General features: G+C 37.8%; 2 protein-coding genes across 2 annotated transcripts; one reads left to right on the top strand and one right to left on the bottom strand.

The window, feature by feature from the left end:
* Positions 1-3,553: 3,553 nt before the first annotated feature.
* Positions 3,554-5,009, bottom strand: pfdn6 (prefoldin subunit 6). Its single transcript, XM_058396342.1, has 4 exons — positions 4,818-5,009; positions 4,089-4,159; positions 3,844-3,968; positions 3,554-3,711 (listed from the first exon to the last, which is right to left on the bottom strand). The coding sequence occupies exons 1-4, from the start codon at positions 4,879-4,881 to the stop codon at positions 3,591-3,593; spliced, it is 381 nt and encodes a 126-aa protein (XP_058252325.1). The 5' UTR covers positions 4,882-5,009; the 3' UTR covers positions 3,554-3,590.
* Positions 5,010-12,891: 7,882 nt separating this feature from the next.
* Positions 12,892-19,183, top strand: LOC131357450 (choline transporter-like protein 4). Its single transcript, XM_058396423.1, has 22 exons — positions 12,892-12,925; positions 13,532-13,580; positions 13,792-13,865; positions 13,982-14,060; positions 14,660-14,759; positions 14,999-15,130; positions 15,224-15,284; positions 15,365-15,476; positions 15,620-15,703; positions 15,815-15,927; positions 16,058-16,180; positions 16,336-16,438; positions 16,579-16,671; positions 16,823-16,925; positions 17,141-17,400; positions 17,479-17,563; positions 17,709-17,810; positions 18,184-18,257; positions 18,422-18,492; positions 18,591-18,685; positions 18,789-18,873; positions 19,066-19,183. Exons 1-22 carry the CDS (start codon positions 12,892-12,894, stop codon positions 19,161-19,163), a joined length of 2,130 nt encoding a protein of 709 aa, XP_058252406.1. The 3' UTR covers positions 19,164-19,183.
* The last annotated feature ends 983 nt before the right edge of the window (positions 19,184-20,166 follow it).

The raw sequence follows: 20,166 nt of genomic DNA, 5'->3' as shown, positions 1-20,166 counted from the left end.
GTGTTTTTACATTACAGAGTATTGCTCTGAACTAAACAGAACAGAACAGAATAATAACATTGGAACAATGAGAATAATCATTGTCTTATGAAAGCATCGATTCACAAAACTTTGATTATCAGATCTGTTACCTTTTAATTTTCAGTTTCCTCATATGCCATCATATTTTTCATCAATACTTGATTTTAGATATAATCTTCTACTCGATATGCTTTGCAAATACAAAACCTAATATTTATTTAGCTTAGAGAACAACATATTACTTTCATCACTTTCTGCTGCTTAACTTAACCTCTTAAATTTATTGCAAGCAAAAATCTATGTCCTGTATGTTATGAATGTAAATGTAATGCTCTCAAACATATTGTGTAACACGACCTTATTATGGGATAAAATATTCATTGTGCTAATGACAAATGTTCAGACACGGAAATGTACAGTTTGCAGATTATGTAATTGTGTCAAAGTAGTTTCGAAGTTCAGTAAATTAACTTGGATGTAACAAAACCAATTTTTTTTTAAATCCACGACGCCTATCACGTTTCTTATTTCCTTTGGATCAAAGAAAATGGCTTAACCCAGCTAAAGCGAAGCATGAACAAACCCAGCTTTTCTGCGCTTCTCTGCCTCGCTTTGTTACCTATGGATAATCTCTAAAAACGAGCCTCAATAGGAATCACATCAGAGGATCAACAGAGACGGTTTAGGTGGCCATTACTGGGGGATCATTCTTCCAAATGCAATTACTACTTTGGGTGTAAATGAGATTAGATTTGCAAAGAACTTCTTTTCAGCAGCGGATGTTTCTTTTTATGTTGCCAATCCGGACATGGAACAATAGATTATATTTACTGACCGCTGCGACCACAACACGGTGCAGACCAGCTCTAGTTTATTTGAATTTATTGTTGAAATAAAGCTGGTTTGTCATAGGGTGTCAGAAATGACCTTTTTGTAAAGGAAATTAAAAAAAAAATAAAATCGATAAGTTGTAACAGTTGTTTACAATTCGAAAGAGTAAATATAAACATTATCAGACGTTAAAGTAGGCTATAGAGAGATAGCTTTATATTAGTACAACTTTTTTTTTTATAAATTTAACACGTAAAAACGGACCCAAAAACGTGAAAAAAAAACGTTTATGGGGGGGGGTTAATTGTAATTAAGCAAAGAATTGTAGCACGCGTTCACGTGCAGGTGCAAGTGCCGCGACTAGCTCTCACAGCTCTCAAAGAGTTGGGTTTGACTTTTGCTGCAAATGTTTTATGGCAAAAAAACCCCCCTAAATGTATAGCGCGCCATAACTGCTATCACAGTTGCAAATTTGTGTATAACTTCTGACTGCTAAATAACTTAATAACTAAATAACAGCTGTGCACAAATCAGTGTCTCAGTGAGTTCTATGTTTAAAATGTCGAGATCTTTTCTGTGGTGTCTCATGATGATGATGTTGATGTATTTCGAATGTTGTGTCTACTGTATTCATGTGATGGATCACAAAGACGCAGTTTTAAAGCTAAAACTTTAATGCATTGTGTCAAAGATATATAGTGTTAAAATAGTATTCTCTTAGTTTTACTTATATAGACCAACTATAGTAGAAAGCGATACAGTTCAAAATTCAACATGTGGAGAAGCCTGTAGTAACACAGCTACTAGCTAAAAGAGCAACAGAGAGTGAAGGCTAGGCTAGATACCCAACCTCTCATGAATTGTTAATCCCTTTATGGGCTTTTCGTTACAGCTGAGAGCGCAGAGTTTGCGGTGGGTGCTATTGCTTAAAAGCCAAGCGCATCCTTTCCTTTGAAATTTCCTTTAAATGTCTTTTATTCACGTTATTTAAGCCCCTGCGGGTGGGAAATGAAGGGGGACCAGCTTGCCCTCGGCGGGGTATTAATTGGAGGTGAGAAGTCACAATGAGCGCGTATGCGCATCGCCGCCTCCGCATTCTGTGTCTGAATGCCCGTCGTCGTGTGGGCGGGGCTGAAATAGCATTGACATAGCGTCATACCTGAGCTGAGTGAATGACGTCGGCGGGTGAACAGCTGGCATCGCGCGCCACTCGCCTGCCCACATAATTAAAGAAACCTCGCGCGCTTCTCTAGGCGACCCTCAGCGTGGATCTAATGCGCACCAGGGTCACTCTCTGTAAACTAACAAATAACTATTTAGAGCAGATCAAATTTGATTTGGGTGGACTATCGATTCTTGCAATTTTCTAAAGCTACACTATATAGCCAAATGTGTTGGGGCACCCAAATTCAGGTGTTGTTTTTCAGGGGCTGGGCTTGACTCCTTAGGTCCAGTGAAAGGAACTCGTAATGCTTCAGCATACCAAGACATTTTGGACAATTTCATGCTCCCGACTTTGTAGGAACAGTTTGGGGATGACCCCTTCCTGTTCCAACATGACTGCACACCAGTGCACAAAGCAAGGTCCATAATGACATGGATGAGCGAGTTCGGTGTGGAGGAACTTCACAGAATCCTGACCTCAACCCGATAGAACATCTTTGGGATGAATTAGAGCAAAGAATCTGAGCCAGGCCTTCTCGTCCAACATCAATGCCTGACCTCCCAAAAGAGAAAAATTCCCATAAACACACTCCTAAACATTGTTGAAGAGTTGAAGCTGTTATAGATGCAAAGGGCGGGTCAACTCCATATTATATTCATGTGCATGTAAAGACAGACATCCCATACCGTTTGGCAATATAGTGTATAATTAGTAATCAAATACATCAATACAGAACATTAACTTATTTGTTGAGTTCTTATTCATGATTTTCATGAAGCTAAAATAAGTTTAGAAAAACACCAAAAGTTAGCATTTTATGATTTATTGTTTTGCAGTAGCAGCATAACACAGTATTTAAAAAATAATAAACATCAAAATCAATCTTTTAAATTATTATTAAAATTAAATGAACAAAGTAGGCTTACTGAAAATATCTGCTTACTACATTGCATTACCTCTTACTCTGCCTCCCTGTATCACTGTCTGTCTCTTTAGTGGCATTCTACTTTGCATTAGGCTAAGTGTATGATCAGTGGAGCAGTAAATGTATATTAGATTAATATTATTGTCTAATTGGGAAGAAAAATATTTTGGAGTTATTTGAGTCAAATTAGGACAACTAAAAGTGATTTGTACATAATGTGGACAAACTGTACACATATTTTGTTGCAGTAGCTCATGGTATGTATACATGCATCCAAAATATCCATGTTAGTCATAACAAATGTATATAATAATAATAATAATAATAATAATAATAATAATAATAATAATAATAATAATAACCACCTCTCAAATTTTTGTTAGGTGCTTATTCTAATATGAAGTCCTCACTTAAGTTATTTACTTGCACTGATCAGGCCAGAAACAAATGCTGCCAAGTTAAACTGTCCCAATTTTCCTGATGTCCAATTATACCTGAATTGATATATTGATTTTACCAAGCCGTTAAACTGTTAAAAAAAAAAAAAAAGCTGTAATGATAACTGAACAAGAATGGTGGGGGGAGTGAAACACCAAATAGGACCAGGGATGTCTAAATAAACAGGTTTATTTATAATCCATTCACAATTCAAGCTTTGCCAGCAGGAAGGCCTTGAGCACGTTGGTACTCTTGCTGTAGACTGGCGAGGACCTCACGGTGCTGTTCAGACTTTCGCTCCATCTCTTTCAATAACGTCTCATATCGTTTGCTGCAAAAAATGAACAGAAACGCAGATTAAGCTTTTCATGGATGTATCTGAGTAACTGTAAGTGTTAAATATTAAGACATTATTATAATTGCAGATGTACACAACATTATACATAACGTCTAACCAACTTACATCTCTCCATTGATGTACTCAAGCCTCTTGCCCACTGTTGCCTTTGCTTCATCTAGATCTTGTTTCACCAGGACAGGTCCGATTAACTTGTAAACTGTATTCTGGCTGTCCAACAAGTCTAGCTCCTGAGGAACACATTAAATAGAATAAATACTTGTGTTATGTTTATAACTGAAACCATTACCACTACACCACCTAACGCTTTCCACAAATTCCGGAAATGTTCACATAACAGTATATCTTACCTCTTTAACAATGTTATTCTCAGTAAGCTGAGTCTCAAGTTTCTGTCGGGCTGTCATGCTTTTACTGACATCTGCAATAGGAGACAGTATACGAGATTCAAGAACTTTGTCATGTGCACAAACTTCCTTATACAAAGAAATTTTTAGTTTGCACATTGACCCAGTTGCTGCAGTATAAAATGAAAGATAAATAACAAAAAAAAAAAATGTTATTCAAAATCATTAGAAAGTTGTCATATTTTACAGAATCCCACATATAATGTACCGACTTCTGTGAGGTACTGCAAAATGTGCCAAATATAGCATAAAATAGTGAACATGCAAATCTCAATACTATCACCAGTTATTGTTAACAATTATACTAAACAGTGGCATGTCAAGACTTAAATTCTCAACATTGTGAACACAAATTAGAGTGTCTAAGTGATATGAACGTCAAACAACAATGCTTAGAAGTTAAGGCAGATGATGTGTTTAATACCGGTAACACAAATGCCGACGATTTCAGTTATTTACTGCATCTCTGATAACTGGGCATGATGATAATAATAATAATAATAATAATAATAATAATAATAATAATAATAATAATAATAATAAATCGTAGCCAGGCAATGTTTCCAAATCCACAGTGAAAAAACATTCAGCGTGCTTAATTGTAAAATCCTAAATTAGCTCGTCCACATCAATCCCATTGGGCTGGGTCGATCATTGTTTTCGCTCAAATACCTTTTTGGATCTGTTGGTATTTTTCCAACTCAGACTGTAGCTTCTTTTGTATTGCGTCCGCCATTCCGATGATTATTTATACTAATTAAACATCCGTTTTTACCAAATACACTAACACAACCTGCTGATTTAGCTAGCTGACTGTTCCGTAACCATGCAGATTAAAGGGAGGCGCAGCGCAAATGACGCAATCATTCTGCGACTGACTGAGAACGTCCAATGGTAATATCGCCGCCTAAAGTCCATATAGAGTAAATGCTATATTTGCCTCTTGACCATAAGTCAGTCTATGCATTATCCCCAGTATTACAAACTAAGTATTGTTATATTTTACAATATCTTTAAAGATCATAAGGATGCATAAGAATATTTTTGATTAAACATCATATATGTATATAAAGATAATTAAATGAATAAAGATTTTTATCTAATAGATTTAACAGGAGATATGCAATAGAAAATACTCAGGAGCAGTGTATACAGCCAATTTTAATTGAAATATATTGCTTTCCTTTGGCTGCTCTCTATATACCCCAGGGGCATAATTTCCACTGGGGACGCGGACACACACTCTCTCTCTCACACACACACACACACATGCTCTTTTCAAACTCCCATTTGTTTAACAGTGGAAATTGAGTCTCACATTATTTACATTTTTTGACTTTATAAAATGATTCTCTCAAGTCTTGTAGTGCTTGCCTTGCACCGTGCCATCATTCTCGCCTCTGGCCTCCAGTATGACTCCTACCCATTTTCCTGAGGCAAAGAGTGTATTGCCGATGTAGGCCACGATGCCACGATAACCCTTGCCAATGACCTCCACTATAGAGCCCACCTTCACTGGCCGTCCTCCTCCATCTGAACTCCTCCTGCTGCTGCCACTACTAGTAGTCTGAGAGACAGGGAGAGAGAGAAAAAGAGAGACTATGCTAAGCTAAATTCCATTTTTTCTTATATACTGTATAATACAATTAAGATATGGTGAAGCATAATACATTTTTTTCCCTTTAATATCTGATCTGCAAAATACTGCTCTGCCCACTGGAAGAGAAGAATGAAGTAGTGTGGGTAATACTAACCAGCACTGCAGTGCAGAACTGATAAATCACTTACATTCTGAATTTAAATTTCAGTTCAAACTATGACTCAGATAGAACAAATCCTACAGCTCCTAAATGTTCGCCTCAGAGAAAGTAGTCCAAATACCTGCATTCATTTCACAGCACACAGAGGCGCAACTAGCAGGGATGCAGTTCTTCAGAGACATGCTCCATATTCAATTTCTGTTTAGTTAGATACTCCTCTTTTGTTGTGCCAAGAGCAAGAGCAAAAGACACGTTCAAAAATAGCGGACATAACATTAAAGACACTGTCAGCTGAAGTGAATAAGATTGATTATGGCTTTATAATGGCACTTATCAGCAAGTGAAGAGTCAGTTGACATTTTAGAAGCAGGAAAAATAGGCAAGTGTAAGGATCTTAAAATAGCAACTTTGACTATTTTGACTAGGTCCGAATTGTGATGGCTAGATGACTGAGTCCCAGCAATTCCAAAACAGCAGTTCTTGTTGCTTATTGCAGTGGTTATTATAAAACAAAAGTGGTCCAAGGAAGGACAACCAGTAAACTAGCGACAGGACTCCCAAGTCTCACTGATGTGCTTAGAGTGTTGGGTAGTAAAGATTATCCCAACTGGTCCATTTCCACAGAAGAGCTACTGTAGCACCAATTGCTGAAAAAGTTCATGTTGGCTATGATCGAAAGATGTCAGAACACACAGTACATTGCAGCTTGCTGCATATGAGGCTGTGTAGCTGCAGACTGGTCAGAGAGCACATGCTGACCTTGCTGACCATGGTCACATGAGCATCAGAACTGAACCACAGAGCAGTGGAAGAGTGGCCTGGTATGATGAATCCTGCTATCTTTTACATCATGAGACAGCTGGGTGCATGTGAATCACTTACCTGGGGAAGAGATGGCACCAGGATGCACTATGAGAAGAAAGCAAGCCAGTGGTTGTAGTGTGATGCTCTGGGCAATTGTTCCGGGTCCTGACATTCATGTGGATGTTACTTTGACCCATAGCACCTACCTAAGCATTGCTGTAGACATGTAGATAAGAACTCCCCTTCATGGCAGTGGTATTCCCTAATGGTAGCAGAGTCTTTCAGTAGGACAATGCACCATGACACACTGCAAAAACTGTTCAGGAATGGTTTGAGGAATATGGCAAAGTGTTCAGAGTGTTGAGTTGGTCTCCAAATTCCTCAGATCTCAATCCATTTGAGCATCTGTGGGATGTGCTAGACAAAATTCAGATCCGGGGAGGCCTCACCTCAAAACTAACAGGATTTAAAAGATCTGCTGATGACATCTTGATGCCAGTTTTGGTAGCACAAGGGGAACTTTCACAAAAATAGGCAGAGACAGGAAGAGTTTAAAACTAAAATCTCCTCCAGGAGATGGACCAATGGGTAATGATGGTGACTATATTAGAGGTGACTAAAAGGAGAGAGAAAGTGTTTTAATGACTAAGCAAATTGGTGTCTTCACTGTACCTAATAAATAATTAAACACAGTTAAATAAAGAAGTGCTTTTTTTTAGATATGTTTTGTTTGGAATTAAAGCTTTTCAAGCAAGCCACCCTGACAGACTGTTACTTATTTTTACAGGTCTGTAGCACTGGTCAACTCTGTGTGTGTGTGTGTGTGTGTGTGTAGTATGCTATACTACTTAGGAGAGCACAGTCCCAATCTGATGTTACTCTTCCCCCAAATACAAAACCACTCAGCCACATGGAACCATTAATATCCAATATTATTTGACATTACACAAAGACATGTCCTTCTTTAAGGTGCACAGAAAATAAATAACAGACACAGGGTTAAGGTATTTGTATAATTCTTTACCTGTTTGTGTCTCACCCTACTGTAAGTGTACCTCATCATTTGAGACATGCTGCTCCAGTGTTGCTGATGTCTCCCTGCTCTTCTCTAGACAGCAATATGGTCTTTACCTCTCTGTCTCCCTCTGTCACACTCCCTAACTGCTCTGTCTTCCATCACACATCACTCTGTCTCTTCTCTCTATCTGTATGATGGCTGGATGAAACTTGCAGTATGCTCTTGGTCCAGCAGAATGGAGCCTGATCCAGAAGAAGGCCAACACCACTGCTTGATGATCACTGATAAACAGACAATTAGTGCATACTGTCTTGAAAGTGAAATGTGTGTGTCCTAAAGTCCTAAAAATGTAGCCAAAGTTGTCACATATTTATTAATTTAGCAGCAGTATGATGCAATTAATAAACTGCCACCAATTCCTACTGGATTATGCTACAGTAAGAGTTCATGACTGCATTTCATTCCATATCATACCATTCATTCTCCTGTGATATTAGGACAGTTTCTAGTTCTGTTACAGAAACTGGACACCTAACCATGCTCTGTGATCCAACTGGGATCATTTCACTCCACCAGTTAAATCACAAAGAGGTCAGCTCTAAGTCATTCTTTTTCCCATGCTGTTAACGTCAATGAGATTGAACATGTTCAATAGGAAAGGTCACTTTAAGGCAGCGGCTGGAGGAAGGTGGCCTCCCTATTCAGCCTTTATCTTCTGTTGCAGGCCTGCTTCCATGTGACACAGCTCTTAACAAAAAGCCAAAGAGACAGAGCAGTGCCACAGACACATACACACACATACATGCACAGAAGGATTAGCACACATTATAAGCTAAAACTGCAATACAGCATTTATAGCTTTTGTTTTCTTTTAAAGATTCTGCACTGAAACAACTAGGAGCAGGTGAAAGATATTCACTAATCACAGACTAATTCATTAACTGATGAGATCCTGTCTCATTACATATGCAGTAATCAGCAAAATAACACCACAGCTACCGTTGTACAAAATGTACATCTGTGTGGTTACTAATGCACCTTAGCTGTGGCTCTTATATTCCCTGGACAGATCTCCATCTAAGTGGGTCTTTCATCTAGGCAGACATCATAATGACAGAAACTACAGACAGACCCATTGAAGGGAAAAGTAGAAAGAGGACTGATCAGATGAGCTAAGAGGACATGAGGGACAAGTAAAAAAGAAAAGAGAAGGATAATATTAAATAGTGTAGTAGAAAAATTAGATGCACACTGCTGAGGTTTTTCTTTAAAGAGCACTTGTTTAAATCTACATCTTACAGAAACAGAAAGGGTAAGTCCTTCCTGAAAGACCTTGGCTAAAGCATGTATCAGTCTGAGAGACTATTTAAAACAGAAAGGTGGAAGATGTTTACAGTAAAATCTTAATTTACGCAATTTATCTTAATTTTATTTTTCACCAGGGCATTCATATGAAGTAATTTTTCCATATGTGGTCATATTGACACCATTAATTTTAGCATGTGTATGCTGAAACCCCAACTAAAGGAAGCCAGGTATTTAGATTAAAGCAATACGTAACTTTGCGTTAAGCCTTTATGTTGCAATGAAAAAGTGCAAGTCTTCTTCATTGTAACGGTCATAGGCTGTGTCCAATCAGCAATGAGCAGGTGATGTTCGTTAAGGACCTAGCATTCTGCTTTGACTTCATGTCAGCATGTTTATGAATTTGTGTTTTGTTTTGTTAAAGTGTTCAGAATTTTCAGGCATCAGGAAAACATCAGAAAACTTGTAATTGAACCATTTTAGGATGCTAAGAACCCTAATTTATCCAAAACACCTATCTATTTCTATTTATTTAGAAGATCTATTTCCCTCTAAAAGTGTAATAATTAGGCATAGAAACAAACTGACAAGTGTGTTTATTTGGAGGCAATTTTCATGCAAAGCTATTACAAATGAGACTTGAAGGCCTTGCTCAGTGTCTCAGCTTGGTGAGTCTTTAGAAATCCTGGAATCTGAAACAACTTTTTAGTCACTAGTGGTTGTGGGAAATAATTTTATACTTAAGAGTGTATATGAATGGATTCTTGTTTGAACTTGTGTAAAATAACCAGGGGACACCATGATTGAGTTATCAGGTATCATTTATTGATTAGATCGTTTGGGTTTGACAACATAAGGTTTAACACGATATGCAGGTCGAGAAGCCTGGCTGCGTTTGTTAGCTTTGTATGTAGTCTGCACGGCCTGTGAAAAGCGAGTGGCAGTGTTGATGGCGTCAGTCTGGCAGGCCTTCTCAGCAGTGGGGACAACTCGGACAGGAGTGTCAAAATCAAAGCAGCCAGGGTTGGGGATGTGCCCAGGGTCATCGTGCCAAGATATGAGTGTGTTGACACCTCGAGAGGGATAGATCTCGTCCCTGAGCTCATATAGGGCGCTTTGAATGGCAATGATAGTTCCAGGAGAAATATCTAGGATTAAATATGCAGAAAGATACACAAGGGAACGGCTAGTACAAAAATTTAATAAGAAGAATAATGATAATTAAATTTAAGCAACAACAATGGAGCCATGGCCCTGAGAACTTACCCATGCTGTCCTCTGTGTTCAAATGAGCTGTTTGATGAAAGTGAGCTGGATAAAGTCCTACTGATAAGGGCGAAAACGCCCATATTTTTTATACAATAATCCTTGAAAATTTGATTATAATGGTATGTGGAAAAGTTACAAATTAAAAGATAATGGTGTCCAAAAAGAACCTAATGTTCCAAAAGAAAAATAGGTGGGACTTTCTCAGCAAAGAGGTGTTAGCGTGAGAACATGTGAGAAAGACATACATACATAAGAAAAATGTATAAAAGGACTGTGTATTGAGACGCCATTTTAGAGGTTGTTGGGATGATCATGCGTGAGCACCTCAATTCTTGTATCAGCGCTGACTGCAAATAAAACCTCGTATCTGCAGTCATCCAGTCTGCATGAATTCGTCTTCTTTAGTTAGAGTCTTGCACAAGCTGAGCTGTCGGGTCAATGTGGAGTTAGGAGTCAGATAATTACAACATGTTAACAGAGTAGTGTTAGATAGTGAACCTTTCGTGTGGACCGAAATATTTTTCCACATGGTATAGTAAAAATGGGGATCGCTCTGTTCAGACAAGCCGCAGGAAACAAAACTTTGAATAAACAATAAATTCCACAGTACAAGGGCATGACATTGGAGTGGTCTACTTAAAGATTTGCCTTAAAAATGTCTGTATATATATTATTTTCCTGTGAAAGTGATAGAAGTTTTCTTAAAAATAAATTTCTCTAAATCTCTTTGAGGATATATCAGTGGGCCCGGAGCTACAATCCATACATCTAGAGTACAGCTAGAGTACATATATACCTTTCCTATGATTTTCACTGTATTTACTGATTAATTCATAGCAGTCACTAAAGTATTTGCTATAAGATATTTATTCATAATATGCTGGTTAACAGTACAGTATTAGACCTACTATATTCAGCACCTTATGAGTACCTCTGAGGGGAAATGTATATTGTGCACATTTGTCTTGTGTGAGGAAAGTAAATGATCTGTGCAGTACCTTCCAGCTTCACTGCAACACTGACCAGGACAAAGAAGTTACTGTAGATGAATGAATGATTAAATATGATAGATTTCTAGCTGATTTTTTGTTTTGTTTTGACCCCCCTCCTCCTCCAACCACAAAAAACAGAGATATCTTGTGTTTCTATGCCCTCTTCAGGCAATTAAAGGCTTTGCATGCTGAGATTTTTTTAAACAAATGTAAATATAAACATTTTACATATTTATATTTAGAATAATTAAGAATAAAGAAAAGAAATGATGATTAAAATTAACGTCAACGTTATTAATACTTTATTACACTTTAAAATGGATTAGTGGTGCTGGCACCCCTCCAAATCACTGAATTCAGGGGTTGGGCTTGGCCCCTTAGTTCCAGTGAAAGGAACTCTTAATGCTTCACCATACCAAGACATTTTGGACAATTTCATGCTTCCAACTTTGTGGGAAGAGTTTGGGGATGACCCCTTCCTGTTCCAACATGACTGCACACCAGTGCACAAAGCAAGGTCCATAAAGACATGGATGAGTGAGTCTGGTGTGGAGGAACATGACTGGCCTGCATATATATATAAAACACAAAGCAGACATAACTCAGACCTTTCTGACACATTGGATATATTGCACAGTGGATCCACTGGTGTAGTATTGATACCAGTTATGTATTACTAACAAATTAACAGCATTATCGGCATGATTTTTTAATGCGTGTATGTTGCCAAAGCAACTGTAAGACAATACAAACAACAGGAACATCAGAAACAACAGAAAACATCAACACTACTACCCCTACTAAATATAGCTGCAAGCAGCAACGAAGGTCAGAGCACCTCAGGGCCACCAGGTGGACAACTGAGAACACAGAAACTGTGTTGGGGTGTTTAAATCTGTTTTTCAGTATAACACCCCCAAATTTCACTAAACATGGTGTATGCCACCAGGGCCTTATGGTAAGCTTGTGCATGGACACGTGCACTGTCAGTGAACAAAAAGCATCGCAGAGATTCATGAGTTTAGATTTGTCCAGGGATCTGTCAGACACAGTGAATGCATCAGATGAAGCTGCTTTACTCCCTAAATACTCAATGACCAGAGTGTTTTTCTATATATATATATATATATATATATATATATATATATATATATATATATATATATATATATATATATGATGGTCTGGTGTCATAATGTTTAGTGTATATGCCTCCTGAGTACCATTTTTATATTTTGCTCAGTATATATTTAATGTAAGGTACGCGCGCGCACGCACACACGTCACCTTTACGCGTGGCGTGACGTCATCCTGATTCTGGTTCTGATTCTAGTTCTGTTGATCGGTTGATCGGTCATTCTTTACTCGACTGCAAACAGTGTAGTTTGTATTCAGCGCTTCTTGAGCAATTTACAAAAAAAAACTCATTTATCTGGTAGGTCAGGACAATTATTATTGTTATTATTAGGCACTGAAACGTTATTTCACGTTATTTATAGTTATTATTCTGCATTAAAACTTTGTAAGCGATTTATATAAAACTTATAAGTTTTACACATATGTTTCAGTTTCATAGTACAAATACAGAGAAGATGAAAATGATGATGAATAAAGAAGAAAACAGCGACTACGGTAAGTGTTATTTATTTATTTATTTATTTATTTATTTATTTATTTATTTGAGTCTGAAAGAAAAATCTATGTAACGGTCGGGAGACGCCGCCTGAAGCGGGGATTGAACCCGAATCTCATCGGTAGTCAGACCCATAAGCAGGATTTAAAACCAAGCAGTACTTTATTAACATAAAACAAAACTAACGCGACAACAGACGTGAACATAAACATATAAAACACGAGTAACGAAAACATGATTATCAGATAGATACCTGGAATACACAACAGCGAAGGTAGTTCCAAAATGTCTGATATATAAAGGGTAGGACATTAGGGGAAATGGGAAGCGGTAAATGGGAACAATTGGAAGGACGTGCCACAAGACACGAGGGAAAAATCGACATAAAGCATGCTATAGAGAAACACCTGCCACCTGCTGGCCTGGCAGGGAACTGTCCCAGTATCTCCTGACAGTTCAACTGTCTCACAATGTGAAACTTGGTTATAGTTTGTAGTTTTTGTAGTTTTTAGAATTTGACCCCATACTGCTCTTACTGCTTTTTAGAAATAGTTTTAGAAGCTCTAAAATGCTGCTAAATAAATCATTGATTTTTTCTCTTTCAGGGGAACCTGCCCCATATGACCCGACATTCAGTGGCCCTGTTCAGAAAAGGTAAAGCCTGAACTCACCATTTTACATAATGTTTACTTTAGAAAACAAAATTCAATCATCAATCCACATCAGACACAAGACCTGTAAGACCTGTATAAAAATGTTAAATTAAGACAATAGAAATCATTTTAATAATCTGTAGCTATAATTTTGCCTCATGAACAGACGAAGTTGTGAACACTAATGCATTATTATTATTTTTTTCTTTTAGGGCATGTACTGATGTCTTGTGCTGTATTATTTTCTTTGCGGCGATGGTTGGATATGTTATTCTTGGGGGGGCTGGTAAGATAAAATAATACATTTACTACTGCTTTCTATCAACACCGAGCCTGAAATGCTTTATGTGTATTAAAATGGTCAGGATTTGTAATTTTTTTATCTTGACTAATTTTCAACAGCTTGGCTTTATGGAAACCCCCAATATATTATAAATGAGCAGAACTCTGCTGGAGGATTCTGCGGAATTGGACCCAACGTGTAAGCCTCTGGGATACACACATAACCTATAGATATTTACAGCTATACATTCACCTATCTATTTTATTAGGAACAGCTCTACACCTGCACATTCATCTAATCAGCCAATCATGTAGCAACAGCCCAATGCATAAAATCATGCAGATACAGGTCAAGAGTTTCATTTAATGTTCAGATCAAAGAGCAGAATGGGGAAGAAGTGTGTTCTCTGTGATTTTAACCATGGCATGCTTTTTAGTGACAAAATGACTGGTTTGAGTACTTCAGATAACTGATCAGAGGAGAATGACCAGACTGGCTTGAAACTATAGTGACTCAAATAAGCATTCTTTCTAAATTTGGTGATCAGAAAAGCATCTCAGAACACACAACACAGCAGACCTTGAGTTGGATAAGATACAACAGCAGAAGTTTTTTTTTGCTATGTAAACTCTAGAGACAGAGGTGTACAGGTGTTCCTAATAAAGTGAACAATTGGTGTATTTCCTATTATATAAGTAAAACAGAACAATTTAAACACAAAACAATTAAAACATGTTAATCAGATTTATGTGTGGGTGCTAAGCCTCATTTGTATTTTTGTATCTTTTCCTTCTCAGTGACAAACCCAACGTGTTTTATTTTGATGTGCTGAAGTGTGCCTCTGCAGCCAATGTAACAGCTGCAACGTTCAAGGGCCTTCAGTGTCCAACAACCCAAGTATGTTTACACACTTTCACATATTTTTACCTATATAAAGACAAAGGTTAATAGGCTATATGTAGTAGATATGCAGCTCTTTCCAGCACACAAGCGTTTATCACAAGGTTGTGCAGTTTCAATCTTTCTTATGCCCTGTGATGCTGTGAAGTTGCTGTAGATATTGTAACATATAACCACCAAAACATATTCCTTTATAGGGCCTGTAACTATTACTTTTGCTCTGTGTGTGTGTGTAGGTGTGCGTCAAGAACTGCCCCTCTGCATTTTGGTTTTTGCCCCCTAAAGCATTCATTGCAGGGGCAAAACCAAGTGAATTCTTCCAACAGGAGTTTTGTGACCCTAGTTTGGACCTTGCTCGGACCACACTGGTAAGCTGGATAGTTAGCTCTTTATAAATCTCTCTTTGTAATATTCTGCATGAAATTGTTCTGCTGCAGATTTTAATACAAATTCTTTCACAGACAGTGCAAGAGATCCTGAACAAAGATCTGTGCCCAGCATATTATATGCCAACCAAAAAAGGTATGGACCATGTACATGCCAAATAGATGATGATCACTCACCCTGTGTTTTGTTCTTTAATGATTTCTCACTTTCTCTAGTTCAGGGAAAATGTTTGCCAAGTTTTGACCCAAAGAGCATTCCATCAGACTTCAGTGTCCCTGGATTAACTTTAGATGAAAAAACACTGAAGAACATAATGGATGCTACAAGGTAACAACACACGCACACACATGCACACACACACACACACACACACACACACACACACACACACACACAATATCTGTTATTTATTTATTTATTTTTAAAATAAATGTCTTGTACTGACTGATATAAATGACTTGTGTTTGCAGAGGTCTCCATTCGGGATTTAATGCGAAATCCATAAAAGTCAAGATCATTGAAGACCTTGCCTTTACGTGGTATTGGATAATACTGTAAGCAAATTTCATATCAGTGGCAATGATCTTATGCATTAAAAAAAGAATTAAAAAATGTAAAACATTTTATACATTTAAAACATGTATAAATTTCTCTGTCTCTCTCAGAGGTCTGGTGATTACATTGGTGGTAAGTATGGTGGTTATTCTGCTGATGCGATTCTGCATGTCAGTGGTGGTCGTGCTGCTTCTCGTCGGTGTTCTATCAGTGGGAGCATATGGTAGGTTTCTGATTTTCTTAAACACTGATTCTGACATACTGCTGATACTGATTTACTCACATGCTTGCAAGTCCTGCATGTGAGAGAATCAATAACTGAGTGACTAAAGTGTCTGCGCTCTCTGTCTTAGGCATTTACCAGTGCTACCAGGGGTACCAGGCAATAATAAACTCACAGCTCATGCTGAGTGACCTCAGTCTTCAATCCACAATGTCAGACATCCTTCAAGTGAAGGAGATCTGGCTGGCTTTGTGTGAGTACTTCCTGCTTCTTTATCCCAAACTGTAAAGTGACATGGAGTCAAACATGCAACAGTTAATGGCAGTTAATTCAAATAAGAAACAAATTCTGCCTTTACTGCATTGTCTTGAACAGAAAATAATGTTTGATCTGATGTGTATGTTACAGTGGTGATTGTGTCCCTGCTGGAGTTCATCCTGTTGATGCTGTTTGTGTCATGTTTAAGAAAAGGATTTGTGAAAGCTTTGGCAATGATGGAGCAGTGTAGCAAGTAAGTATTTTTCAGCACAGAAAATAATACAAACCAACCTTTCTGTTATCGGCATTTATCTAATCAATCAAGAAGTATATTTTGTCTTTAAGATATAGATTTAGGCCATTGTTGACTTTTGTGCTTTGTGTTGTGTGCAGGGCAATGGGTGCCATGGTCTCTGTAATGGCATTTCCGTTGGTCACATTTCTGCTGGTCACACTCTGTCTGAGCTTCTGCGCAGTGACTAGCATGTATCCTTTCTGCCCACACCCATCATTTCTGTACCTCCTGTAATTCAGTACTGAACAGTGAATAAGTAATACATTTAAAACTATAAAAATACCTAAAAAATATGTTTGCATCACTAGTGTATGAGAGCTGTGCCCTTGACAATTACCTTAGAAATCTGGCTACTTCTGGACTGCCAGTGTACTACAAAGTTGCACTGAATTCATCAAATCCAGAATGTGATGCCATCACAGGCAATCAAACATGTGTCCCAGAGGTCAGTGACACACACACACACACACACACATCAATCAAATGAATAGGTTCATACACAGAAAAGGTAAATGGCCATTTCAAGCATAACAGTATGAGATTCACATTACAGTTATAGGTGCTGATTTGTAATAGTGATTCATTTGGATTTCCTGCTCACATTGTGCACCCTGTTTTGTCTTCCTCTTTTTGCCCCTCTAATTTTATTTTTCTGTTTAGTCTTTCAAGGCTTCAGACTACCCCAAATGTCCTGTGCGCTGTGTCTTCGCTAAATATGATGAGGAAGACGGGTTTTTCCAGAGAAATGCCAAATATTTCCAGATCTATAATTTCCTGGCATGTTTCTGGTGTCTTCATTTTATTATCACATTGAGCCAGTGCACACTAGCCAGAACCTTCAGTGCCTATTATTGGTCATTGAGTAAACCACAGGACATTGCCCGATCTACTCTCTCCAAAGCCCTGTTCCAGACATTACGGTATGGTATATTCCTCTCTGGTCTCATTTCTACTTTGCTCACGTCCTGTATTAATCCCTGTAACTTTGCTTTCTGAAGGTACCATACTGGCTCCTTGGCGTTTGGTGCTGTCTTTGTTACCATGTTCCAGGGCATCAGGACTGTGCTGCAATATCTTAAAAATGTGACCAAAGGTAAAAAATATATATATATTTTCAGTCCTCTTCTCCCTACTCCTTTATGCCACTTTATTCTTAGTGTATGTGTATTTCATGTTGCTGATTTATGAGACTAATAATTATTACTCTGTGGTTCTCCCAGGTGGACAGAGATGCAGTTGGTGCTGTTGTCCACTGGTGATCATGCTGAGATTATGCTTCTACGTCTTGGATACCGTCATTAAATATTTTAACAGGAATGCCTACATAATGGTCAGTAATTAATTCACAAAAACGTAGTTATTAATTATTTCATTGTAGCAAATGTATTGTTTAATTCAGACAACTAAGGTATACCATGAATTTAAATGGTGTATACTGTACATGAATATGCCTTTGTCATGGTTGTGGCCACAATCAATTCTAAATTGCATTACCCATCAGCCCCAGCACATCACATGTCCAAATCACATGTCCCCAATGATCACTTAATACCTCTTCTGTCACCTTAATGTTACCTCCAACATTTGTGACAATCTTATATAGCTATATGTTACATTATTAATGTTTATTATGGGTTGGCAAGTAACAAGTGTACAACTTGACTAATCATATGGATTTATATGTGCTTGTGGTTATTATACAGATCGCGATCTACGGAGACAACTTCTTCACGTCATCTAGGAATGCCTGCATGCTCTGGGGAAGGAACAAGGACCGGTAAGCTGTCACAAAGAATCTTTCACATGTTTCATTTGATTTACCGTGTGTGAGTGTATTTGTGTGTGCATTGTGTGCCAAATCAGAGCTTGAATTCACTTTTGATGAATGACTTTAATGTACTTGATTTGTTTTCATAGTATTTAACACATTATGATTCACAGAGTACTGGTGGTGGACCAAGTTACGGACTTGCTGCTGTTCTTCGCAAGACTGTTGGTGGTTGGAGCAATAGGTGTGAAACACAATGTCACATTACAACATCATATTACAAATACAGACCTGTGCTGGAAATGATCAACAGACTAAGATTTTGTTCCTATGTCCTTTAAGGTGTTTTGGCTTTCTGCTTCTTCTCTGGAGAAATCAGAGTGTCGGCAGACATCTACCAGGCAGAGTTGCTACACTATTACTGGCTGCCTATTCTTGTAGGTTCTACCACATCCACCAAGCAGCACACACAAACAAACATATACAATAGAATAAAGGTTAGATTTTACAGTGGTACAAACTTTTTTCTCTTTGTTAAAGATCTTGATGGTTGGATCCTACTTCATTGCTCTCGGCTGCTTCAGTGTCTACAGCATGGGTGTGGACACGTTCACCATCTGTGTCAGTAAGTAGCACTTAGAAGACACATACTTCATCTGATCGTTGAACACACATATATTTGTCCATTATTGTGTTTGATTCAGTCTAACAGCAAAAGGCTAGAAGATCCTATTTACAACTTATGTAAAAAAAAATTTTTTTAAAAAGTGTCATTTTCGCTTCAGTGGAATGGTCTCATGTTTTGTTCTTTCTTTAGTGGATGATCTGGAGCGCAGTGACGGGACTCTGCAGAGACCCTACATGTCAAGGAGCATGATAGAGCTCCTTCAGAAGCAAAAAGAGTTTGATGTTTAATAAAAATATGTGAATAAGTTTGTCGGAGTTCTTTTAAAAAAAAGAACACAACAGGTTGTGACTGCTTAAAGAATCATAATTACTAAAGTACTCTGTAAAGCATGGGTACATATGATTGGACGATGTAACTTGCAAAGTGGATCTTCAGTGACACGGAAACACGACAATGATGAACGAGCACATAAAACGAAAGCATGCGGGAATCACACATTTGTGTGCTTAATGTGTGGGTCATTCACACAGAACGTGTTTTATTCCTAATTCCTTTTCCGTTATTTTTAATGAATGCGATATACGAATGTCTGACCGCTGCGCGTGCATCTTTTGTAGCCCGTCGCGCGTCTCATGTTCAAATGATTTCAACTTTTCCAAGCTGCGCAGCTCATCAATGTCACTCACAGAACATTGGACCAATCAGAAGGCCCCAGAGGCGGGGCAAGCGTTGCAAGCTTCGTTTACAGTAGCAGGTTGTCATGGCAACTTCATGGCACATCCTGAGACCTTGGCCTTCTGTACTGCGCTTTTTAAAACCATTCCTAAACACCGAGTCTTGTATTTGTAAACACAAACATACGTTCTGTGTGAATGCTTTATTCTGTCTGAATGCTTTATTCTGTCTGAATGCTTTATTCTGTTTCAATGCTTTATCTGCATGCTTACAGTGTCCGGTGTTTATTGTGTAAAGAGCACTGCGTTACTCCCCATTCACAATATTTCGTTTTAATCATTATTTACCAATTAAAAATAATGCATGTAATATTTCTGGAAGACTGAATGGATCATAACTTGGTAGTCTAGTAGTTCTGCCTCTTTAAGAAACACAAACAGTTTGTGGTTTAAGTTTTAAAAGGTCAAAAGTTTTCTGCTTAAAAAAACATTGTGGTAGTGTAAATGTTTAGTTTTAAGTTCATATTTGTAACACCCAATGTGTAAATTTAATTAGAAATAAAAAAATAAAAAGGTATTTAAAAACGTGGTGTTTTTATCCGATTTATCGATTAAT

The sequence above is a fragment of the Hemibagrus wyckioides genome, linkage group LG08 (assembly GCF_019097595.1).
Source record: "Hemibagrus wyckioides isolate EC202008001 linkage group LG08, SWU_Hwy_1.0, whole genome shotgun sequence".
Classification (NCBI taxonomy): domain Eukaryota; kingdom Metazoa; phylum Chordata; class Actinopteri; order Siluriformes; family Bagridae; genus Hemibagrus; species Hemibagrus wyckioides.
This window is presented reverse-complemented; position numbering and strand designations above follow the sequence as displayed.